Source organism: Danio rerio, chromosome 11 (genome assembly GCF_049306965.1).
Source record: "Danio rerio strain Tuebingen ecotype United States chromosome 11, GRCz12tu, whole genome shotgun sequence".
Taxonomy (NCBI): domain Eukaryota; kingdom Metazoa; phylum Chordata; class Actinopteri; order Cypriniformes; family Danionidae; genus Danio; species Danio rerio.
Window position 1 is genome coordinate 44,426,904 of NC_133186.1, and position 26,036 is coordinate 44,452,939.

At 36.4% G+C, this 26,036-nt stretch overlaps 3 protein-coding genes across 9 annotated transcripts in view; 1 reads left to right on the forward strand and 2 right to left on the reverse strand.

Annotated features, from left to right (window-relative positions):
* flnba (filamin B a) overlaps positions 1-26,036 on the reverse strand; it is a 750,037-nt gene that overhangs the window by 553,927 nt on the left and 170,074 nt on the right. The gene's annotated exons all lie outside the window — the stretch shown is intronic.
* On the reverse strand, positions 662-21,852 carry LOC103911879 (protein SPMIP1). 6 transcript variants are annotated; one of them, XM_073917128.1, is made up of 6 exons: positions 9,219-9,417; positions 8,091-8,127; positions 6,522-6,684; positions 5,880-6,024; positions 4,426-4,503; positions 2,441-2,552 (listed from the first exon to the last, which is right to left on the reverse strand). In XM_073917128.1, the coding sequence occupies exons 3-6, from the start codon at positions 6,591-6,593 to the stop codon at positions 2,500-2,502; spliced, it is 348 nt and encodes a 115-aa protein (XP_073773229.1). In that variant the 5' UTR covers positions 6,594-6,684; positions 8,091-8,127; positions 9,219-9,417; the 3' UTR covers positions 2,441-2,499. The 6 variants fall into 6 exon arrangements, 5 of the variants coding, with proteins under 5 accessions (XP_073773230.1, XP_073773228.1, XP_073773229.1 ...); XM_073917126.1 differs by lacking the exons at positions 2,441-2,552; positions 9,219-9,417 and adding exons at positions 21,497-21,604; positions 21,690-21,852 and having other exon boundaries at positions 4,093-4,503; positions 5,550-6,024; XM_021479913.3 differs by lacking the exon at positions 2,441-2,552 and having other exon boundaries at positions 4,093-4,503; positions 5,550-6,024.
* Positions 7,077-16,301, forward strand: si:ch1073-526c11.3. Of its 2 annotated transcripts, XM_073917120.1 has the most exons (8): positions 7,077-9,847; positions 11,849-12,645; positions 12,691-12,985; positions 13,843-13,985; positions 14,269-14,647; positions 15,008-15,184; positions 15,297-15,385; positions 16,085-16,301. In XM_073917120.1, the coding sequence occupies exons 1-8, from the start codon at positions 9,712-9,714 to the stop codon at positions 16,103-16,105; spliced, it is 2,037 nt and encodes a 678-aa protein (XP_073773221.1). In that variant the 5' UTR covers positions 7,077-9,711; the 3' UTR covers positions 16,106-16,301. The 2 variants fall into 2 exon arrangements, with proteins under 2 accessions (XP_073773221.1, XP_068080544.2); XM_068224443.2 differs by having other exon boundaries at positions 11,849-12,985.

A 26,036-nucleotide genomic window follows, 5' to 3' on the forward strand; every position in this document is an offset into this window, starting at 1 on the left:
TGGCTTTATGAAAGTTCTGAGTTCAGAAAAAGGCGTTTTCTATGCTAGGAACCTGAAATATTGGACATACAGTACCTATACATGGACATAAGCTTGAAATGAAATGAATATACTGCAACACTTGTGGAAATGATGGCATAATGACATATGAAGCATGGTCCTCTATTAAATGGACAGTTTAGCCAAAAACGAACAAAAATAATTAACAAATAAATAATTTACTGATCTTCCACTTGTTCCAGTCTGAGTTTCTTTCTTCTGTTGAACACAAAGGAAGGCATACTAAAAAATTCATGGGAAAACAGCTATTTGACTGCCATGGTATTTAGTTTTGTTCCTACTATGTGTAACAGGTGCTATATATATATATATATATATATATATATATATATATATATATATATATATATATATATATATATATATAGGCCTACGGCCTCGTGCCAATGCACGCCTCCCACCAGTGCTGGTATACAGCCATATCGCACGGCTACTCGTGTGATATTGCTCATATATATATATAAATATATATATATATATATATATATAAATTTCACTCAATTTTTCTCCTAGGGAGGTGTTCCAGGCATGTCCTACTGGGAAGAGGCCTCAGGGAAGACGAATAAAGCAAATTTGACACAAATGAAGCAAGTAAACTCAAAATGTTCATGCGTCTGTTCACACACGAACAGCGCAATTTATTCGTGCATGCCGCGCCTGGTGTGAACACAGCATCAGACACTTCTTTTCACATTTTCACACAGTGATACCGGTAAATATCCAGAAATTTTCCAGAATGACTTTAGCGGTAAATTCAAAAAAGCGATGTTCACTTAATCGTGGACGTTACGGAATTTTTCCGGAACAGACCGTTCACACATCCATTCCAAAATAATGGTAAATTCTGACATCATTAATCAGAAATGACCTCTAAACGGCAGTGCTTGCATTTGTAAACATTTGTCTACATTACAAACTCTGTGGATGGATCAGTATTGTGAACAACTTAGATGAAAATATAGAGGAACACTTTCGCATGTCGAAATGTACATGATATGTGTGTGTGCTATGCTATCTGACTAACATCTAGCAGCTGAATGTGTCTGGAAAAATATTCAAAGGCTTTTATCTTCATAAACCACGCGGACATGAATGCGCCTGAGTGTTCTGATTGGCTGAAGTAGACGTCTCACGTCAGCACATTCTAAGCGTGAACGCGCTCTTTCCGGCAATCTTCCTTCTGCGTTCACACAGAGCATGATTCCGGCAAATTGCCGGTAATGTTACAACTTCTCTTTCCGGAAAATAGCCGGAATGAGTTTACCGGTATTTTCAAAAAGGGCCTGTTCACACAGACACACCTTTTTAGAAAATTGCTGGTAATTTTCAGGAAAGGTCTGTATGTGTGAATAGGGCTAATGTCAACCCAGGCTCATTCTGAAAACGTAGTCCCGTGGACGTTTCTGGAGATTGCAAAATACATTCTGGGAGTTCCTTATTTTAGCAGTTTTTGTTTTCGTGAATCCGCAAAAGGCCGCTGTGTGAGCTTTTTCACATCTCAAATTCCTCTTGCGAGTGCAGTTCGCACCCGCGCTGTTCTCGCGCAAACGCACCAGAGGCCGCTTTCGACCGAATCATCTGTCTGACTGGCTGAAAGGCCAACTGGGCGACCGGCCAATCGACTGACCCACCCTCCATCACTAAACCCAACCAATTTAATCCATTGACCCATCCACCCACCTACTTCTCTTAACCCAACCAGCGATTTACAAAAGCCGTCCAAAAAAAGAAAAGCGCTTGTCTTATTTTTACCACATTTTCGGATTTCACCACATTCTCACCCTGTTACGAACTTGTTCATTTTTTTTTTATATTCTGTTTTTGTCTTAGCTGATTTCTGGAACCGCTCTTCCCCGGACTCGAACCCGATTGTCGTGGTCGTGGTCAACTCCTCCCTGCGTCTCAAGTCCGCCGACATTCTGACGAGCTAACTGGACAAACCGGTTGCGGCGGGTAAGCAGTCCACACGGAGGTAAGCAGTCAGCCGGTAAGCATCCTCTTAAAGGAACGGCGTCATAACGCCCCATAGCGTTCGTTTAAAAAATGAAATGCAGCCATACGTACCTTCGGCTACATAATTCGCCGTGTCCAGCAACGTCCACGGGACTACGTTTTCAGAATGAACCTGTGTAGGATAATGTTAGCCCTGTTTTGCATTTGCCATTTTAGCTCCGCCCTCTTCTAAAAAGAGCACAATCTCATTTGAATTTAAAGCGACAGTCACCAAAATGGTACAGTTAGGATCAAAGCCTTAAAGGGTCAGTTTCAGAGAGTTATAAAACATTATTAGTGTGGTAATTTAAACTGAAACTTCACACACACTCTCTAAAGACATCAGAGACCTAATTTCCATCTTGTAAAAAGGTGCATGATAGGTTACCTTAAAATGAAAAATAAGGTGTATTGGTCATGGTAATTCAGCTTTTTATCCAGTGAAAATCAGAGATAAGTCAGGGAATTTGAGTGGGAACCGTGAGAGCAGAACTGTCTGCCTGTGAAAGAAGATGAAGAAAAGCAGTGGTTAATTATGAACCAGTTGTTTGTAGTGTTGGTTTACTGGTTGCTAAGAAACAGAAGGGTTAGTTTGCAAAGATGTAACCTCTTTGACCCGTCTACATTTCTCCATTAATTAACTCCATACAGGACCTAGTTTAAAGCAGTGGGCGATATGGCAAAAAACTCTTATATCCTAATACTGATTTACATATATCACAATATAGCAGCTTCTCTCTAAAGTCAGTCAAATAAGACTTTGTACTTTATATACAGAGCTCAGCATAAATGAGTACACCCCTTACAGATCTCTTTTAAATTAATACTTCATATAGGATGCTTTACAATAAAATATTTGCGCATATGCATTAGATTGGTCAGTACCAAAGACACAGGGTTTCTGCAGGGGTCACCAAGTTTAATTTAAGACATTTTAAGGACCATTATGAAAGATATTTTAGACTAATACAAGGCTAAATGCTAAGAATGTTTTTGAATGTCCCAGTTGAAAAAGATTTTCACTTGCCCAATCAAAATATAATTATAATTTAATCAATTTAATAATACAATAATAATAATAATTTAATGATAAACATGGTCAGGTCAGTAAATAAATTGAGAACTTTTAAATAAATGTAAGGAAAGTAACTAAATGTTATTTAGAAATAAAGTTATATTGTGATGGATTGTTGGTGATTGTATTGGTGTTAATGGCCAGATCAGACAGCTTTACACAAACATAGGAAAATGAAGACCCGTTAAAAAGATTTAAGACCTACAACACAATATTTCTGTAGATTTAAGACTTTTTAAGGCCAAAACATTTGCTTTTAAGAAATTTTAGGACCCCGCAGATACCCTGAAAACTAGAAATACTCTAATTAATAACTTGATCCCGGTACAAAATTTATAACATCCCAATGATATGCTAGAGAAAAACATTAAATACAATTTTAATAAAGAGGAAAAAGCAAGATAACCATTAAATATTCAATTAGTTACTTTATTTTATTGCAATACCCCATTTCAATTTAAATGTATTACCTTTCTAATACTAAAGTTTCAAAAATGTTTGGTGTCCAAACTACTATTTGAATTAATACAACTCTATGTTAAAATATACAATAAATATAAATACTTTGTCTATATTGACAGAGAAAATATTACATTTTAAAGTTTATCCTTTTATGCTGCAGACTGTGCTTATATATATATATATATATATATATATATATATATATATATATATATATATATATATATATATATATATATATATATATTGACCACATTTAAAAAAGTATTTTGTTTTTCAATTTTAAGGTATGCAGTCAAAAACTTTCTCATTTACATGTAATGATTTACTTAACTTTATTTTGAGCTTCAGAATAAACATTTTAACAATGTAGTAGAAAAGAAATATTTATGAAAAATAAACACATTTAAAAAATAATTGCAGGCTCAACATATTGCAAAATATAATGCAAAAAATAAATGAAAACAATGTATTTTTGACATCACAAATGAAGCGATAGAGCATAACATGAAACTACTTTTTTATTTTGTCAATACAATATAGATCGTTATATTGCACAGCCCTAGTTTACACTGATATGTTTTTACAACACATGTTCTGTCAGCTGACTTCTAATAATGATTTTTGCCATTGGAACAATAATAATTAGATATTTATTTATACATGGTCAATTAAATAAAAATAACATTTACTAATAAAATAAATGATAAACTTCAGCAAATGCTTCAGACTCCAAGAGTTTCAGGTTTGTACAGAAAATACCATATTTTCAAGTAAAAAAAACGTAATAATGTTTTATCCGAGTTGATCAGTGGCTGCGGGAATATTAAAAATACCATTCCTGGCGTAGAAAGCACTCTTTACCACCCCTGATCTCCCATTGGCTGGAGTCCGGCAGTCAGTCTCAAAGTCACCTGATGAAACAAGCTCAGGTTAGTGCTTTAGTTGGCCATTAACGTATATCCCTTAAATATATATATATATATATATATATATATATATATATATATATATATATATATATATATATATATATATATATATATATATATATATATATATATATATATAGTTCATATCAAGTTGTTTTCTCATAACCGCAACTCAATTTTCTTATTATCTCGACATATCGAGGTGTTTTCTTGTTACCACCCCTTAATTTTCTTATTATCCCGATATATCAAAAGTTGTTTTCGCGTTATCAGGACTTAATTTTCTTGTTATGACGACTTTATTGTCTTGTGATCTCGACAAATCAAAAGTTGTTTTCTCATTATCAAGACTTTATTTTTGCATTATCTCGACATATCAAACGTTTTTTTCTCATTATCGACATCAAAAGCTTACTGGTTATCACAACGTAATTTTTTCGTCATCTTGAAATCAAGTTATTTTGTCGTTATCAAAAATTAACTTTCTCGTTATCTCGACATCAAAAGTTGTTTTCTCGTTATCACAACTTCATTTTCTTGTCATCTCGAAATCAAGTTATTTTCTCGTTATCGCAACTTAATTTTCTCGTTATCTCAACTTCATTTTCTCGTCATCTCGACATCAAAAGTTGTTTTCTCGTTACCACAATTTCATTTTCTCATTATCTCAACATATTAAAACTTGTTTTCTCGTCATCACAACTTAATTTTCTTGATGTTTCAACATAACAAAAGCTGTTTTCTTGAGTTATTTTCTCGACCTATTTGATGGACATTTGTACATTTTGCTTCTTAAAACTGTAATGGACCCTTTTCACAAGACTTCTCCGTTATAACAAGTTTAACGGTCATCATAATAAAGTCATTTAAAGTTATTGATATTAAGTAATATTGTTTAATATTTGTTGTACTCTTCCATTCACTGCACTATAAATTTACTCAACTATGACTTCCGCTACTGAGAAACCCCAAAATGTGAAAAGGGTCCATTACATATCTTAACAATACAAAACTCACACTTTCCTCACCTAGTCTCCATCCATACTCCCAGGAGGAGAGTATGGGGTAGTCAAACTTCTCCTCGGGCCCCTTTTGAGCCCTTTTCCTCAGATACAGGAGTCGTCCTTTGCCCTCAGTGGAGATTCCCTGATAAAGAGCCCCTGAGGTCTGCGGGCTCACGGGTCTCATAAGAGGAGCCTCACTGAGGGACCGCCGCACCTGTATCTGCGCGTGAGCCGCGCGCTGCTTTTCCCGCGGTTCCACAACAGGTGGTAAAATTAGTTTATCGACAGGTGGAGGATTAAAAAGCCCGATGGATTTGGGTCTGCGAGAAGTAAAAATGCTAGGGTATTCCTTACTGTATTTCACCTTCCAGGCCAGGCGTGTGTAAGCCTCCTTCAGGATGAGCTCACGGTAGAAGTTCTGCTCGTTTGTGGTCAGCAGGTTCCTCATGGCTGCAGTCCAAGAGCTCCGAGTCTCTACTGACGGATTAAAGAGAGAGCACTGAAACAGAAGAGCAACAGAGCTGACCAATCAGAAACCAGATCACTCAGCTCGGGAGAGTAGACCAAAAAAAAAAAAAAACAGTTACTAATTATGTGTCATTAAAATTAAACTTCTAATTAGCCTACTTTACTGAAAAGTAACTTAAATACTCAATAAGTAATTTAATTGAATCATCCAAATAAATCTTAATGCATAAACAGAAATCAAATGCTAAATTTGTTAAATCTAGTCAAACAAATCCATTTATATATATATATATATATAAACACAAATTAAGAAAGAACAACTTTGTATTCAAACACAAAATGTTTAAAATTAATGGCACTATATTTCATAATACCATATCTTCCTGAAATATCTTTATATGGAAAAAAAATGGTAGAAGGTAGAATCATCACAAAAACTGCAGAAGACCTACTGGAACCCACATGGTGACAAGATTCTCAAAAAAATCAGTCAAGTTCGGTGAAGGAAAAATTATGGTTTGGGGTTACATTCAGTATGAGGGCGTGCGTGAGATCTGCAGAGTGGATGATCAACATCAACAGCCTGAGGTATGAAGACATTTGTGCTGCCCGTTACATTACAAACCACAGCAGAGGGCAAATACTTCAGCAGGATAGCGCTCCTCATACTTCAACCTCCACATCAAAGCTCCTGAAAGCACAGAAGCTTAAGAAGTTACAGGATTGGCCAGCCCAGTCACCAGGTATGAACATTATTAAGCATGTCTGGGGTAAGATGAAGGAGGAGGCATTGAAGATGAATCCAAAGACTCTTGATGAGCTCTGGAAGTCCTGCAGGAACGCTTTCTTCACCATTCCAGATGACTTTATTAATCAGTGATTTGAGTCATTGCAGAGATGTATGGATGCAGTCCTCCAAGCTCATGATGGAGTCAGACACAATATTCATTCTGTCTCCACTGCAGCAGGACTTTATATTCTATACTGGACATTATTTCTGCTCAGTGACGAGACTTTTGTCTAAGCAAAGTCAGACCTTACTGTCCTAATTAAATTATTAAAAATCAAGGCATCATCATATCATCATATTTTATTATTTTGGTAAAATAAGCGCAATCTAGAGGCCTTTGCCTTTCATATAAGCCACTTCTGATACCAAATGATCAACTAGAATCATTCAAAACTATTGAATATATGTGCAATATTTAAAGCAAGTATGTCAATAAAAGTAATCCTTTACTTTTTCAATAAGAAAGATTACAGTAGCTAGTTAATTTGTAAATAATTACACCAACATGCTTTATAAATTAACACATACATGCAAAGGAATAAATCTACTTAAACCCTAAGACTCCTGAACCAGCTAATGAAGGTAGACAGCTGGAGGTGTGCTTTATTTTTATTATGATTATTTATTTATACACCGGTTGGACTGAGGCTCTTCAGGATCCAACATGGCCGCTCCTGACACGCTGACAGGACAACAAAAGAGACCAACTGGGAGCAAGCGGAATCAGTTTCAGCAGTGAAAGACTCAAACACTGAAGTCTCAAAATACTACATGACATTTTAAAAAGGTCTAAGTCTAAATAAAGTCTACCAAGCAGAGGATTCTGGTCCAAGCGGGCAGCAAAAGGAAGAAAAAGAAAAAAAAATACACTTCCACAACACGCACCCACAAAATATTAATATCAATTTACACAAATACAGCCAACCACCCTTGTTTTATTCATATTTACGTTTTATATTTGGCTATGAATATTTCATATGAGTTAAAATGTATAGTTTTCACATATTTAATTGTTTGTATTATTATTTAGTATTAGTTGAAGTATAAAATATGAATAAATACCATTATAAATAGTTTTAATGAACTAACCAAGCAACGTTGTAATGCTCAAATGTATCCAGGAGGTGGCAGAATAACCAACTAATTACCTAAAACAGCCAAACCACATTAAGCAGGTCTCCTCCGTCGATTTGAGTCACATTAACAAGGTTAAAATTCAAGTTACACTCAAATTTCCATAACAATGTCATGAATATAAGAAACCCCTTAAAATTGAATACATTTGACTCACAGCTGAATAAACTTACTTGCTAGTCACAATGTCTTCTCCATGTGCTGCTCCTGCTAAAATAAAGCATAAACAAACCGTGAATATTGCGTATTAACTTCATTTGCTGGCTCTGTTTGTGGGTCTTTTTTATGGTAACAACGGAAAATAAACAATCTTCGTGGACTCTTCACGCTATGTAGGCTAGTTCTGGTCGTTTTAGCCGGAAAAATGGAAGCGTTTTTGCGCACTTCTGAGAGAAAAGCCTTCTTATGTCGCTCTAGATGGAAAAAATAAGACAAGCAATGAACAACGATTAATATAATTATCGTATTTTAAACTATAGCCTTAAACAAACATATCTATATCGTCTCGATACTTTATAATCATCATAGGGGAGAACGGGGTAATGTGAGACACCCCCTGTATCTAGTCAACGGATTTTATATACCACTTTATAACAATTTTGTTTTTCAAGCACCTTCCATTTCCCCACTACCATTAGGACAGGAATTCCTGGTGCTGTGGAAAGCATTTTTTATTTTTAATTTTTTTTTACAAAAATGTGTTTTTTGCATGTAAAAATATTTTTTTTGTTGCCGTCAACTTAATAAACTGTTATGCCAAAGCAAATTGATTCAAGTAGAAAAACTTCATATTTTTATGTTGTTTTCAGTACTTTATCTTTATGTGCATTTTGAGAGCATTTTTAAGTGCCATTTCTCAAAATCCAACTTGAAAAGGGGATGGTCCAGGACACTCAGGTATAATGTTTACATAACACTTCATTAATAGTTATGTTTACGATACTGTTACATGAATAAAATTTTAGTCATTCTTTAACAAACAGATGTGAAAAATAGAAGTCTATATTCAATTGTGAACATTAATTAACATTAAATATATATATTTCTTCTCTTTGTTGTCAAATAACAGAACAAGTAATTTATTAAGCAAAACAGGAATCAGTCCGACATGCCACCCTTTTATTAATCTCAGCATCACATTACTTCGGTAAGTTATTTGAAGTGTAAATGGCGTTTGATAAAGTAGATCTGCAGATTTTAATGGATATACACTATAATATCTCGTGTTTCTTGTGTATACAAGCTCTTATTGCCAATAACTGACATTTGAAGTGCAAAATAAAAGCCGAGACAACTCTTACCTGTGAATGTATTTAAATCGACCCTGATTTAAAAAAACGAATCTCTGGCTCACCAAACGAACAGTATGATTCATCAAACAGAAAACATTTACGAGCCAAACAAAGATCTCCTGAAAAATCGTTTTATTTTGCTCCTAAAACACCCGTGAAGGAACTAAACAACCTCGTGCTAGTGCATTTTTCAACTCAAAGAAAAACTGAGCAAAACTGACCAATGACGTAACAGCTGACTTTTAGAATGTTGGAACGCGTTCGAATTCTGGGGAGACATTCCTCTTACAATCCAACATTCGCCATTGCTTTATTTGACGAGTTTCTAGCAAGTTGTACATAGTTTGCTTCGTATAATTTGCTTTTCTTATATTGTCAATTGATAGCATACGGTTTATTAAGGCTCACTCTGATAAACGAGCTTTACTTACAGTAAATTTCAGTATTTATTGTAGGTTTATTTACCATTTCTCATATTTAAGTGTACGGAAATTAATCTATCATGTTATTTACCGTACTCGGAGTAATTGCTCTCTACCTGAGAGAAAGAAACATCAACTCCACCGTCTCAGGTCAAGAAGAAAGATTCGACCGTCAGGAAGGATTGGTCACGGCACCCCCCGTGACCAACAGTGATGGTAAATAATGTTGTGTGTTATAAGAACATGTAGCTCATTTTGTATACTGGAGTCTGGGTAGGGCTCTACACTTAATTTACCTTACTGTCAATATCATTTACAAAAGTGAATAAGGTTTTTGGTAATAATATATGTACATAACACATAACAAATAATATCAAAACTATCAGTTATCAAATAACCCCCCCCCCCTCCCCCCAGCAGATTATTTAACTTGTTTTAAGGAAAACTCCGTTCATTTTGACATATTTCTGAAAACAAGACAATATTTTTACTTGTCAAGAAAATGCTTCTTGATTTAATTTTTTTATATTTGCACCAGAAACAAGACAAAAACTAAGTAAAGTATTTTTGCTTTGCATAAAGTTTTTCAATTATGCATTTGTAAAGACAAAATAATTTTCTCTGCTTCAAGATGGAAGGGTTAGTTCACCCAAAAATGCAAATTCTGTAACTAAGTACTCACCCTCACGTCACTCCAAACCCGAGACCTTCCTCCATCTTCTGAACACAAATGAAGATGTTTCAGATGAACTCTGAGCGCTCTCTCGTCCTGCATATCCGCTTGTTAAGTGGTTACGTATGTAATACTGTTTCCGGGTCCAAGCCGCCGTTCATTTAGTTTTATATATAAAATATATAAAAACATTTGAGTTGAGAAATTATTCGTTTATGATCTCTTTTTATTCATATCACACATTAAAGTTAATTTTACAAAGTCAGTGTACACAACAATCTCTAGGCCAAAATTTGTACAATTTATAAAAAAATGAATCACTTTCTGGCCATTGGTTAATAGGCATGGACAAATATATTGCCATCGTGATTTTCGAAAGTATTAAATCGCTTTGTAAACGTTTATTACCATTTCATGAGTCTCCCCATTCAGTTGAATAGAGCGATTGGACCCGGAAGCCGCTTCGCGTGACGTCACACTTAACAAGCGGATACAGCAAGGTTCCTGACTTGCTCAAAGTACATAAGAATACCACAAAAGCATCCTCAAACAGACCATATGCCTACAGTGGTTCAGTCTGTACATTATCAAGCTACAATAATACTTTTGTGTAAACAAATTTATCCAACAGTTTATTCTCTTCAGTGTTGGTATATTACATGCACCCCTGGATGCCTGTGCATGGCTTCCCCTGTTTTTTTTGGTACTTTCTGGCCTTTGAATGAGTCTGGACCCTTGCTATCTATGGAGGATGAAGGAGCTTTAAGATTTCACCTAAAACATCTTAATTTGTGTTATTAAAAGGAACAGAAATATTGTCTACTGCCATACAAAATTAATAAATAAAATATGAAAACCCCCAATGTGATTTGAGTTCGACACCCCTGTTAGATCCCTTGTCTCTACTTGTAATTTGCTGTCTTCTACTGGCATCTTAAAAGCACTAAATCCTTTAGGAATACGTCCTAACACACAATGCAGTGGCTTTCAATGGTGATGTTTAATGTTTTAATGGTATTTGTAGTGGAAAACAGGAAATCTTTTCTCATAGGTTTTAGTTGTTTTTGCCAAGCTCAAGGTTACTTTATTTATTGTTATATGATACAAAATATATCAGCTATAAGGTCATATTGACATGCATTTATACAAAACAAATCATTAATTGCAAAGTGAAATTGATTTGAACAGTAATTTCATCATGTGACATTTTTTATTTAATGGCATAATAGGCCGACCTAATTTAATATCTGAAAGAAAGATCTCAATATCTAGATGTCTAATATCCAGTATCTAACTATGAACTTGACAATAAATAATTGGATGACCTGATTATACATTCAGCAAATTAATTAAAATCACTATGTTAGTCACAGCAAAAACATCCCTGCATGTGTACACACTAACCAACAACTAAAAGTAGAAAGAAATAACCTTAAAAGTCACGTCATAATTGACAGCGTTTTCTTCATACCAATAATAAACACTGGATAAATATTATTCAAGTAAAACTAAAATCTTTTGTTTCATGTTATTCCTTCCTTTAGGTCGAGAAATCGGTGACTGGTGTGAAGATTCATCTTTGCATCTGGAGGAACAGATCAATGTTCAGACTGAGGAACCGTCACTGGAGGAACCTGTTGATGATCAGAGTGAAGAACCATCACTGGTAGAGCCTGTCAGTGTTCACGGTGAAGAACCATCACTGGTAGAGCCTGTCAGTGTTCACGGTGAAGAACCATCACTGGTAGAGCCTGACAGTGTTCACGGTGAAGAATTAACACTGGTAGAGCCTGACAGTGTTCACGGTGAAGAATTAACACTGGTAGAGCCTGACAGTGTTCACGGTGAAGAACCATCACTGGTAGAGCCTGACAGTGTTCACGGTGAAGAACCATCACTGGTCGAGCCTGTCGATGGTCACAGTGAGGACTTAGCCAGCTTCTCCAGCAGTGATGATGTTCCTCCAAACATTTTCTACGCTGAGTCCAGCAGTAGTGATGACCTCCCTCAAGAGTTTTACTCAGCCGGATACAACTGTAGTAGTGAGCTCACAGCCAGCTCCTACAGCAGCTTCTTCTCTGCTGAGTCCGGCTGTGGTGATGACCACTCGACAGATTTTCTGTCGGCTGAGTCCGGCTGTGGTGATGACCACTCGACAGATTTTCTGTCGGCTGAGTCCGGCTGTGGTGATGACCACTCTACAGACTTTCTGTCCGCTGAGTCCGGCTGTGGTGATGACCCCTCTACAGATTTTCTGTCCGCTGAGTCCGGCTGTGGTGATGACCCCCCTCCAAATGTGGTCTCTGCTGAGTCTGGCTGTAGTCATGATGACCCTCCAAAGGTGGTCTCTGCAAAGCCCGGCTGTAGTCATGATGACCCTCCAAAGGTGGTCCCTGCTCAGCCCGGCTGTAGTTATCACCCCCCAACAAAAGTGGTCCCTGCTCAGCCCGGCTGTAGTCATCACCCCCCAACAAAAGTGGTCCCTGCTCAGCCCGGCTGTAGTCATCACCCCCCAACAAAAGTGGTCCCTGCTAAGCCCGGCTGTAGTCATCACCCCCCAACAAAAGTTGTCCCTGCTAAGCCCGGCTGTAAAGCTGTCGCTAAAGGTGCAACCTGTCAGACGAAGGGCGCTGTTCGACATCAGCCAAAACAGCTGAAGTTCAGAAACACAGAAATCATGGGTAAGTTTACAGCCCAGTCACTCAACACACATGCCTATTTTAATAGTGTTTTCATGACTTTTATGCTTTAAACTGGCTTTAATACACATTTTGTTCAGGGGTAGCTGATAACTAAGATAGAAATATATATACAGTTGAAGTCAGAATTATTCGCCCCCCTTTAAATTATTTTTTCTTGTTTAAATATTTCCCAAATGATGTTTAACAGAGCATGGAAATTTTCACAGTATGTCTGATAATATTTTTTCTTCTGGAAAAAGTCTTATTTGTTTTATTTCGGCTAGAACAAAAGCAGTTTTTAATTTTTTAAAAGCCATTTTAGGGACAAAATTATTAGCCCCTTTAAGCTATATATTTTTTCCATAGTCTACAGAACAAACCATCATTATACAATAACTTGCCTAATTACCCTAACCTGCCTAGTTAACCTAATTAACCTAGTAAAACAATAAATGTCACTTTAAGCTGTATAGAAGTGTCTTTAATATGCCTAGTCAAATTTTTTTAGTGTCATCATGACAAAGATAAAATAAATCAGTTATTAGAGATGAGTTATTAAAACTATTATGTTTAGAAATGTGCTGAAAAAATCTGCTCTCCGTTAAACAGAAATTGGGGGAAAAATAAACAGAGGGGCTAATAATTCAAGGGGGCTAATAATTTTGACTTCAACTGTATAAATATATATAAATCAATCATAAACATCATAATCATATAGGGAAGACAGAATAAAAAGGTTCAGATGATGGGGTTATATCTGCTGTGGTGACCCCTGATGGAGCAGGTAGTTTTAGATGAAGGCAGCACTGTCACTAATTTCCACATTTGATTAACTTCTCTTCTTTGTCTTTTCACAGAGATCAACTTCAAGATCTATGAAATTAGCGCTAAGCTGGGCAAAGGAGCCTTTGGAACCGTTTACGCTGGGACCCGTTTAGGAGATAACCTTCCGGTGGCAGTAAAAATTGCTGACTTCAAGGATAAGGAATTCATCCAAGTTGTAAGTAGTCTGCGCTCTTTGCTCTGATTAACTCATCATATTAAAGGTGCTGTATGGAAGTTTTTGACTCTTCTAAAGCACAAAAATACCATAATATGTTTGCAGATATTTTAGAAACATGCCAAGTAAACAAAAGCCAGTTATTCTCCTTTAAAAAGAAATGTGTCTGTCTTTGTTTTGATCTCTATAATCTGCCCACTGCTTTTTATGATAGATGTGGCCGACAGCTTTAACAGGAAATAACTTTCCCATCAAATGATCTGAACAACTTTCTTTCTTCTAGGATGATTTTCTCCAGCCACTTCCATCGGAGATCGCTCTGCACTATCTTGCCACCAAAGGCCCCAAGGCTAAACAAATTGTTAAGCTTCTGGACTGGAAAGTGGAGGCTGATCGTTACTTTCTAGTCCTAGAGCGGCCCGTACCCTGTGTGAACTTAAGGCAATTTCTATGTAAATTAGACGGTAGAATCGAAGAGAAGATATTATGGAAAATCATGTTGCACACAACAATTGCAGCTGACATCTGCTGCAAACGTGGAGTGCTTCACCGCGATATCAAGGCTGAGAATTTGCTGATTAACCTGCGGACCCATCAAGTCAAACTGACTGACTTTGGGTGTGGTGAACGCTTTACTAGGAGCTGTTACAAAGAGTACAGCGGTAAGTGAATCCTTCAAAGCTCTAAGGAGCTCTTGTGATGGGGCAAGGGTCATTCACATGAGACTCTTGAAACATCTGCTGTTGTTTATCTATACCAGGGGTGCCAAAGCTCAGTCCTAGAGGGCCGGTGGCCTACGGAGTTTAGCTCCAACTTGCTTCAACACACCTGACAGTAAATGTCTAGTATACTTAGAGCTTGATTAGCTCGTTCAGTTGTGTCTAACTGAGGCTGGAGCTGAACTCTGCAGGACACAGCTCCTCCAGAACTGGGTTTGGGCAGCCCTGATCTGCACTGTTGTTTACATTTTTGCATGGAAATTTAGATGATGTGCTAATGGAAACAAAATCTCTTTCTTTCAGGCACACCACAGTTCGTCCCTCCCGAGTTTAATAGCACTGGCTTATACTACGGGGAGCCAGCGACAGTGTGGTCACTCGGGATTCTTCAGTATTTTCTAATGTTCAAAAAATATCCAGACTACCATGACCTCCAAAACTTGACCTTCACAAATTTAGAGCAATATGGATGGTCAAAAGGTGAGATCTTCACTTCAGCTAAAGATGGCTGTGTAGGACAATTTGAATGTCAATGAAAAGTTTACGATTTAAGGCAATAATTACATGCATCTCTTCCTTTTTTTCTACACAGAATGCCGTGAATTCATTATCTGTTGTCTGCAGACTAACTATAATCTTCGGCCTAAGCTGGAAACACTCCGTATCCATGACTGGTTTAAGGTAATGAATACATTTTGAGGATTTTGTCAATCAAGTTAATCTGTCATGAGCTGAGTTTCCATCCTAATGTGAAGCACACCTTTTCAATGTTCACTATATATATATATATATATATATATATATATATATATATATATATATATATATATATATATATTTATATATATATATATATATATATATATATATATATATATATATATATATATATTTATATATATATATATATATATATATATATATATATATATATATATATATATATATATATATATTTATATTGTAATTATAAATGTGGATTATGTGCAAATGATATACATTAAGTTGGTCGAGCAGCTGAACTGTGGAATTGGTAAACGCATAACCAACAGTATACAAGGGAAGTATAATCGAGAAATATTCGCTACATCAAAGTTAATTTGACGAATGCATTTCTATCATGAACCCTTTTTCAAAAGAGTCCAAAATGACCTCAAGTGAGCATAAAAACGTCTTGGGAATTAAGGAATTTTTATTTGAAACCTGTTTCTCATGTGATACTTAAAAAGGTGCATTAACACAGGCTGATGGAAACCCAGCTATTGTCAGACAACAGTCTTGTGTTTTTAAATGTCCTTGATATTTATGGCTTTTCTTTTTATTATATGTTGTTTGTTGAATGCATTAAAGCTGTAAACCTGATCACTGTTTTTGTTTCAGGCGGAGAACAAGCCGCAATGAGGAGAGATGTCCTTTTTTAATGGGTGGATCTAGCCAGTCCATACGTGCCACCATAGTCCTTTAGCTAAACATAACTTCATCCATTACAACCTTAGAGAGAGCAAGCTGAACATAATTTGGTTCTGCATTGTTAAATCTCTCCTATTTTTCAACATTTACACTGGCTCTAATTAAAGAAAAAAAAAAAAAAGATAAAGCACTTAACAGTTTAGACATTTATATAGTGTACACATCCCTTCCTTTAATATCAGATTTTGCTTTAACTCTTGCACTTCCACATGCTAAAATAAAATTAAAAAATTAAAAAAATATATATATTTCAGTCGTTCCCAGTCCAGGTCCACATATTTTGGGTGTCTCTCTCTAAAATATGTCATTCAAGCCAGAGGAGAGAGACTCCTGACCAATGGTTACTGGGATCAACTGATATATATACAGGGTTTGCAATGAACATTATCACTCACCAGCCAATTTGACCATAAAACTAGAAAAAAAAAAAAAAAAAAAAAAAAAAAATATATATATATATATATATATATATATATATATATATATATATATATATATATATATATATATATATTTATAAAAGTAAAAAAAAATATTATTAAATTAAAACTGTAATTATTTTTATAAAAATAAAATAAAACAATAAAAAGCAAACATCATTAATAAAACAATAAAAACTACCCATATTGAAGTAGAAATTTATAACTGGCCATGTTATTGACCAATCAGAAATTCCTCTTCTAAAAAAAAAAAAAAAAAGTAAGTTATGTAATTCATTACTCATCCTCATGTTCATCTTCAGAACCATTTTTACAATTTTTATCTTTATCTTAGAGCTCCCTTATCCAGACTCAAAGTCTACAAAAAACTCCTCAAAACAGATCATATGCCTTCACATAAAACAAACATTTCTATTCACAGTTTCTTCTCCTCAGTGTGATTATAGGGCACGCGTTCACAAGCACTGTGCAGTGACATATACCCCACGGGATGCCTGCGCGACTTCCTCTCTGACTTCCTCTCTTAAAAAAATACCCAGGCACATCCAAGGTTATATGTCAGAGGCGCGACACGTGAACGCGTGCCCTATACTGACACTGAGGGAAGAAACTGTTGAATAGTTAATGTTGTTTTATGTGCACATAAAAGTATTCTCATAGTCAGGAATCTTGCTGTCTATGAAGGATTAAGGAGCTCTCAGATTTGACTCAAATATCTTCATTATGTTCATTCAGATATCTTCATTTGAGTTCTGAAGAGAATTAAAGTTACTCCGTTTAGTATTTGCTTTAATATCGTCCTCATATACAACCTTCTTCAGTCTAATGTTTTGCTAATGTGGTATATGATTTCTAGTTGGAGGACATTATTGACTAGTGATTTTGTGTGTAGTTGTAGTTTATGGTGAGTGATAATCCAAACCCTGTATATATAGGTGGCGAAGTCCGTTCCTCCACGTGGTGCCACTGGAAACTGCCCATCTTGAAGGTGGTGCTGAGCTGAACACGGACAAAAACTGACATTAGTCTGGGGCGACAAACCTCACGACTGATGACAATTACCAATTTGTGTACTAAAGTTTGAAATAAAGTCACATTTGTCAAAAATAAGTATTTCTTCTATTTTTTAAAGGCTGATTACTGCTGATTACTGTGCATTTCAAATCATTCAGGAACAAAAACTGGCAACGTTTGTAGATTTAACATTAACATAAGATTAGCTGGATTGAACGTCACTGAGCTGAATGTGTTTGATGTAAAAGCGTACATGTGATGGAATTTCTAGCACTAATGCAGTGTCAAAATGCTTCCCTTCCAGCCGCAACCCAGCACTATGCTGGGAAACACCCATACACTCTCTCATTCACACACACACACAGACGATTATTCAACACGGCCAATTTAGTTTATTCAGTTCACTTATACTGCTAGTGTCTGCCTGTCTGGACTGTGGAGGAAACTGGAGAAAACCCACACAAACATGAGGAAAACATGCAAACTCCACAAAGAAATGCCAACTGGTTCAGCCGGCAGCTTCTTGCTGTGAGGTGACAGTGCTAACCACTGAGCCCTGGTCTGTTTGACAAGGACTTCATCCTCCAACAATAGAGTGGAGGAACTATGACGTCAATTTGTATGCAAAAACCCGGAGGCGAGTTAGCATTTTAGCAGTTCCGGTTCCCTCGTCTCAAAGTCAATGAGTTTTTCACAAAAACTGCCTTCTTTCATCTGAGAAATATCGCTAAATTACGAAATATGCTATCCATCTCAGATGCAGAAAAGCTAGTCCATGCTTTTATGACTTCGAGACTGGATTACTGTAATGCTCTATTTGCTGGCTGCCCAGCATCCTCTATTAACAAACTTCAATTGGTACAAAATGCAGCAGCTAGAGTTCTGACCAGGTCTAGAAAATATGATCATATCACCCCAATTTTATCCTCCTTACACTGGCTGCCTGTTAAGTTTCGTATTGAATTTAAAATATTACTTCTCACCTATAAAGCTTTAAATAATCTAGCTCCTGTTTATCTAACCAACCTTCTGTCTCGCTACAAACCAACTCGCTCTTTACGATCTCAAAACTCAGGGCTTCTGGTAGTACCTAGAATAGCAAAATCAAGTAAAGGAGGTCGAGCCTTCTCTTTCATGGCTCCTACACTCTGGAATAGCCTTCCTGATAACGTCCGAGGCTCAGACACACTCTCCCAGTTCAAAACTAGATTAAAGACCTATCTGTTTAGTAAAGCATACACTCAATGCATCACCTAGCGGGTTCCACACAGGCTTCTGCATCTTGCTTATATACACGATGAACAGCAGCTACGCTAATTATTTTCTTTATTCTCTATTTTCACCTGGGGATACTCATCCAGAGGTCCTCAGATTATGCGGAGTCACTGATTGGATCCAAGACCAGCGACGAGATGATCCCAAGGATTCCATATCCGGGACCAGGCCATATCCTGAGCTGCTGCTGCGCTGATGGTCATGGGGAGTGGAGATCATGAGTCTGATTCCAGCGACGCTCCAGGGACAGACGAGTCTTCGCTGAGGCCATCTTCCTGCCTAAACCACGGCGAATGAAGCTCTGCACAAGACTTTTGGCCAGCAGGGAAATTAAAATGGTCGTGCCCAACTGAGTCTGGTTCTCTCAAGGTTTTTTTTCTTCACTCCCATCAGGTGAAGTTTTTTTTCCCTCTCCGCTGTCGCCACTGCCTCGCATGGTTCAGGATTGGTAGAGCTACGCATCGATGAATTTGCTCTTCAGTGTTTGAACTCTCAGTAATGATTAAATCACACTGAACTGAGCTAAACTGAACTGAACTTAAACACTAAAACCTGAACCACACTGTTCCAGTTACTGTGACCATTTATGTGAATCTGCTTTGACACAATCTACATTGTAAAAGCGCTATACAAATAAAGCTGAATTGAATTGAATTTTTTTCAATGGGGTTTCAGTAAAATCGCTTAAATAAGGTTTGTGGCTGACACGAACTCAAGATACTTTCACGTTTTGTTCTACGACATAAAACACATCAGTTACAGCACACTCTTGATGTTTTAAATCGGTTATGCTTCTTTAATAAGACGGTTGCTATCAAGTTGCTAAATGGGACTACAGGCGGTGTCGGGGACATTATACGTCATCGAGCTGATCTGGTCTGGAGCGCAGCTCGCTTGTGTTGGGCATTTGGATTTGTCTGTTATTTAGGTATTTTCATGAATAGTATTTTATAGTTTGTAGTATTTCTCTAATTGGGAATTCAGATTGTGTGTAGATAATTCCTTCACATGTAAAGGCTGTCGAGACAGATTCATTTGTTGATCTTTTATTTTAATTGAACAATATTATGAAGATAATGCTCACCAGTGCACCCTGTCTCTGTCCTGCTCTCAGTCATGCAAACGTGTGAATAAATGTGTAAAATACATGCATGTTAACTGTCATTTTCACATAATCAAGTGATTTTACGTCTTTTTTTCTTCATCTGAACACTCGGTCATAACTGCAATGTTTACACTCCTCTATAAAATGTAGAGCAGATGTGACTGTATGGGCTGCTTTTTACTGTACTTCGTGACAAAAAAGAATATTGAATGTTGCTCTGTGTCCATGATGGAACTTGCATGGCATTTGATAGACTTGTTCCTCACGCCTCATCTGTTAAGGTCATAGACTGTAAGGTAAGCGGGCTGTGTGCACGCGAGCGATACACTTATTTAAATATGTCTTATAATAATACTATGTTGGCAGATTTATACACACAGTTTTAAAACTTTTAGAACAACTGTAAAGCAAAACAAACGTAAACGATTATTGCATCATATACCGCCCCCTTTACAGCTGTACACATTTGTTGCTCTTAAAAGCGCGAAAGACCGTGTGCTTATGTGTGTGTGCTGCACGCGCACAAAGTCAGAAGCATTCGGCCGGGCAGCATTCGGTCTCATTCGCACACTGAGACGAGCAGAGGAGCGCAGACATCTAAAGTCATCTTAACGTGAGCGCTTTAATGATTAAATAGGTGTCAAAACACGGTGTTTAGTGATTATTCATATTAACCCTCATTTGTGTAATAAACAAACGAGTTGAGGATCAAAAGACACGTGAAAGAGAAACCATTAAAGAGACGCGATGTTCCTGCTGCCGCCTGTTTTTATCATTAATCAAACAACAAGGAGAAAATCCCTCACTGCTCTTGACTGGAGGATTTTTGTAGCTAAAGTGTTTTTCTTACAGTGAAGATGCTTAAAGCACAGTTTGTTTGTTTGTTTGGTGGAAAATAACTATATATACAGTTGAAGTCAGAATTATTTGCCCTCCTGAATATTAGCAGCCCTTTTCCTGCCCAATTTCTGTTTCATTTTATCTTTGCTATGATGACAGTGCATAATATTTTACTAGATATTTTTCAAAATACAAGCATTCAGATTAAAGTGCATCTCAAGGGCTTAATCAGAGTAATTAGGCAAGTCAATGTATAACAGTAGTTTCTTCTGCAGACAATCAAACAATATATTGCTTAAGGGGGCTAATAATATTGAAATATTAAATATGAAATATTAAAATGGGTTTCAAAATATTTAAACCTGCTTTTATTCTAGCTAAAATAAAACAAATAAGCCTAGAAGAAAAAATATCAGAGGAAATACTGTTAAAATTCCTTGCTCTGTTAAACATCATCTGGGAAATATTTATTTAAAATAAATTCTCAAGGGTGCTAATAATTTTGACTTCACTGATAATGGTTTTGAATAATCGTGATTACAATTATGACCAAAATAATCGTGATTATGACTTCTCCCAAAATCGAGCAGCCCTACTATTAAGTAATAAGTATTACTCTAAGATGAATAATAGTTGTAGTTTTTTTACCTGCATTGCCTCTGAAAATAAAAACAAGCGATGAAAACCCCTGAAGATGTCTACTGTGGATGTGGTATATGTGTCCAGTTTCTAATGTTCTCCTTGCGCTTGAGTCCGCTAAAAAACAGAGCAAAGACAGAAACTTTAAACAGCTCATTTGTGTCAAACATCAGAAGAATCCCAGCATCAGAAATAAACAGACCGTTATAACATCTCAGACTGCTGATTAACTGTGAATTTATATTGATTATATAAATATAGAGGTCATGCATACAAAAGAACAGATTTAGATTCCATTTCTAGAGGCTGTAATGGGCTCTATGCACGGCGGCGCGTGACGCATTTCCGGTAAAATTTAAGACCCCGAGCCTACTTCCGGCGATCGTACAGTACAGTGCTACAACAGGAGCGCTACTGATAAAAACGAGTAATGTTTTGGACAGTTGTCTTAATGTTTTATGCCATTATAGCCCACTTATATATGTCTATGTCAGCTACATAAATATGACATCTAAACGTTTAAAAGTGTCATTTCAAAGACGTGAGAACAGTACTTGTAGATACCACTGCTGTGTTCAGCAACGCACAGCGTCAGAAATTGAACTCTTACCTTAGTTTCCACACGATTCCAAAAGACAAAGTCGTACAGAAGAGGTGGGTTGTTGATATTAAACGTGAGAATTTTACAGAAACAGAAAAAAACAAGAGTGTAGCTGACAATTTCAGTCTAGAAAACTGATCGAGGCTCGAGTGCCAACCGGATGCAGACATTTAAAGAAAGGAGCTTTTATGGCAAATAATAGTTTACTTTCATTGCCTTTGAAGTAAAAAAAAAGAACATTAATATACATAAACATTTCTTAAGCTACTTTCTAAGTGCAATTTTTTAATTCAGAATAAAGACCTTTATTTTATTCACTGTACATATAAAATATAATTCACTGTATGTAATTTGAAATAAAAATTGTCAAAAAAATGTAACATTTTGAAAAAAATATTTTATTCAGATGAACAGAAAAAAATGACATTGAATCAGTTGTTTTCTTGAATCAGGTGCTTCTTCTGTAACTTGTGCATAGAGAGGTATTTGGGCTTATACGTATTAAATAAATAAATAAATCACCCATCTGTTTCATGGAACTTAACACATAATTGATCCATTCCAAACAATTGTTCATGTGACAACACACATTACACATTTCAGAGTAATGGGCTGTCTGGAAAAGCAAAGCAACCAAATGTTTGCATATCCCACTCTCAGCCACACAAGAGCAGGAGCTATTAACTAGCAGACGATGGCATGGATCTTCTGACGAATGTCCGCTCCAGGATGAAGTAACACATAAAATTTTCTAGCTCTGAATCTCATAATGTTATCTAGAAAACAGAAACAAGAATATTAATAGGTTTTTAAAGAGAGTCATTAAAGGCAGTTCACTCAAAACTGAAAATTCTATTTCCTCATCCTTCACTTGTTCCAAACCTGTTTGAGTTTCTTTCTGATGTTTAACACAAACAAAAATACTTTGAAGAAAGCTGGAAACTTGCAACCACTGATATTCATAGTAGTTCTTTTTCCTACTATGGAAGTCAATGGTTACAGGTTTTCAGCTTTCTTCAAAATATCTTCTTTTGAAAGGCATCTGCAGCAATATCATCAGATTTAACTACACAGTAAATCATTAATTTAAATTAGTTAAAAGTAGCTCCCTTTAGTCACACTTTAAAATAAGGTTTCATTAGTTTATGTATTTGCTCACTATTAAAATAACTATTTAATATTTAATAGTTAGCATTGTTAAACTAATTTACTAATGAATAAAAATCCAAAGTCATGCTTGTTAACATTAGCTATTACATTGCGAGTTAACAAGCACAATGAACAAGCATTTGTTCATTAATGTAAAAAACTAATAAATATTGCAATAGACAAATTGTTGATGTGAAATTAACTAATGACACCTTATTGTTTTGGGTCACCCTCCCATTTAATTACAATGTTACCGACTAAATAGAAAGCATGCTATCTACACTGTTACACTGCATCTGTCATCTCCACGGTTTCAGCAATAAATCTCAGCAGTGACAGTGCTATTTGTCTGTTGTGGATGGAACGGCATTGTATTATTTTATTCCTAATATATCTTGCTCAATAATCATGCTTACAAGCTAAGACAGCATCTGTGTTACTGTAATTATCCGAACTGAACAGTGGTGGTCACTTTAGAACAGTAAAAGTATGAATGGGACAGAATTTCACATGTATGCTGTCCTACTCTCAGCTGGTGAGGAGACTCCGATTTCTTCATAGATCTATCGGTAGTAATAAGCTCTCACTGAGATCTTATTCCTGCCCGGTTTTTACCTGACACTTTGAGACAGAATTACGTACACATATGATTATTTTTACTTACGTGATAAAGCTGCAGATGGACGGATCGTAAGAGTATTAACGCTGAAGTTAGCCTTCAGGCTAGCTGAACTTACCTTCATAATTGCACAGGTAGGAAGATGCATAAAACTTGAAAACCTTCTCAAGCTTTGCTCTGCGGTGTTGTAGAGCACATCCGGACAATCATTTGCACATCGTTGCCCATAATTTACTCGCAAACAGCGAGTAAATATTGACGACTCTGCCATAATACTGTTTACCTCCGCTTAAATCACCCAGACCGGAAGCTGGACCGCGGCCTTAGACAAAACGCGGAAGTAATGCGTGCATATAGCCCATTGTGTTTGCAATACCTTGCTGAATTTGAGTGTACAAACTACAGTGGCACCACCGGTATTTTGCAGCCATAAGAGGGTCACACACCAGAAGCGCCGCTTGGTGACTAGCAGTGTAGTGCCACGCATCTTAGAATTCTAAACATAGGTTTCTATCAGGGTACACACACCGGCGCCGCATGTCGGTGACTGTCCGCACCGCCCAGCCACTACTCAGGACACTGTCCATACTTCTTCTGCGCCACAGAGCGCCATCAGATTAGTTTCATTTTAAATAGCAATCGAATGTGTCCGTCTGGTGTGCGATACTTTCAACTGTTATGTGCGATGTGTCGCGGTGAGGAGCAATACTACCATAGTACCAGTAAACCGTGCAACCCTACTGGTAAGGTGTACCTAATAAAGTGGCCGGTGAGTGTATACTCTTGGTCTGCATTAAAAATTCCAGAAGTCAGAGATTAAACCATTAATTATTATTAATTTTTATGTAAACATCAAAGAACATTAAAATATATGTTTTTAATCCACATTATGATCCCTATAATGGGCGATATAGTGGCGCAGTAGATAGTGCTGTCGCCTCACAGCAAGAAGGTCGCTGGTTCGAACCTCAGCTCAGCTGGCGTTTCTGTGAGGAGTTTGCATGTTCTCCCTGCGTTCGCGTGTGTTTCCTCCGGGTGCTCTGGTTTCCCCCACAGTCCAAAAACATGCTACAGGTGAATTGGGTAGGCGTAGTGTATGAGTGTGACAGGCCGGCCAGAAGGTGTAAAAAAAAAAAAAAAGGTTATCATATGGACAAGTCTAAATGGAGGACTTGTTCCAAAGAGCCGACCCCGCAACCATACGGAACTAAGGCCAAAGAAGAAGAAGATCATGATCCCTGTAATGAATATTCAGAAACAATTCTCAACAAGCATGCAATAATCTGATCTCTACATACTTGTAGTACTTGGGTGGTTTGTTCTTCTCTCAGTCGCATCACATTCTCCATGTATATTTCCTCTGCATCCTATTAAACTAAGAACAGCAATGTTTAATATTATTATGATTTACACTCTCTTTTTTTTTATTGTTTAAACAGGGGTGTACAGAGTTATACATAAAACAGTATACAATGTAATTAATTACAAAAATTAATCGTGCACATTAAGTATTTTTTCCAGTAGTTGAGATGTCTTAATAGCTTTGGTATTACTTTGTATAGCAGTGAGGGAATCATAAAAAAGCTTTAAATCAATGAGAAATAGTTTACAATTTGGTACAGTCAGCATACATTTTGTTTTGTGGATGTGATACTTTCCAAATAAAATAAGAATTTTAGTTATTTTGTCCATTTCCTGTAATCCAGAGTTGCGATCCGTAAATAAAACCATTTGCTCAGTTATACTGATAAATTTATAAAACACTTCAAAAAGTAGTAAAGAAACTTGGGACCAAAACCGTTTTGTGTAACTGCAACTGAAAAATAAATGAAGAATGGTTTCCGGTTCCATTTTACAAAAACAACACAAGGGTGAAAAACCTTACTTATAAAATCATAGCATGGATGATATATATGTAATATTTTAAAATTAGTTTATTTTACTTTGTTAGGAATTATGTATTTTGTAATATCTGACCAGATTTTTGGGGGAAAAAAGAATGAAGGGAATGCTTGTTTGCATTTAACCATTGCAATTGGAGGAACACTTTTATCTGCAGTTAGGATATTCCTGATATAATTATTACATTTTTTATGCTTGATATGATTTACACACTCAGACATGTGCAGAGATAGACACTAGGGGTCCTACTCTTACTAGTTAAGTTCCTTTTACAACCA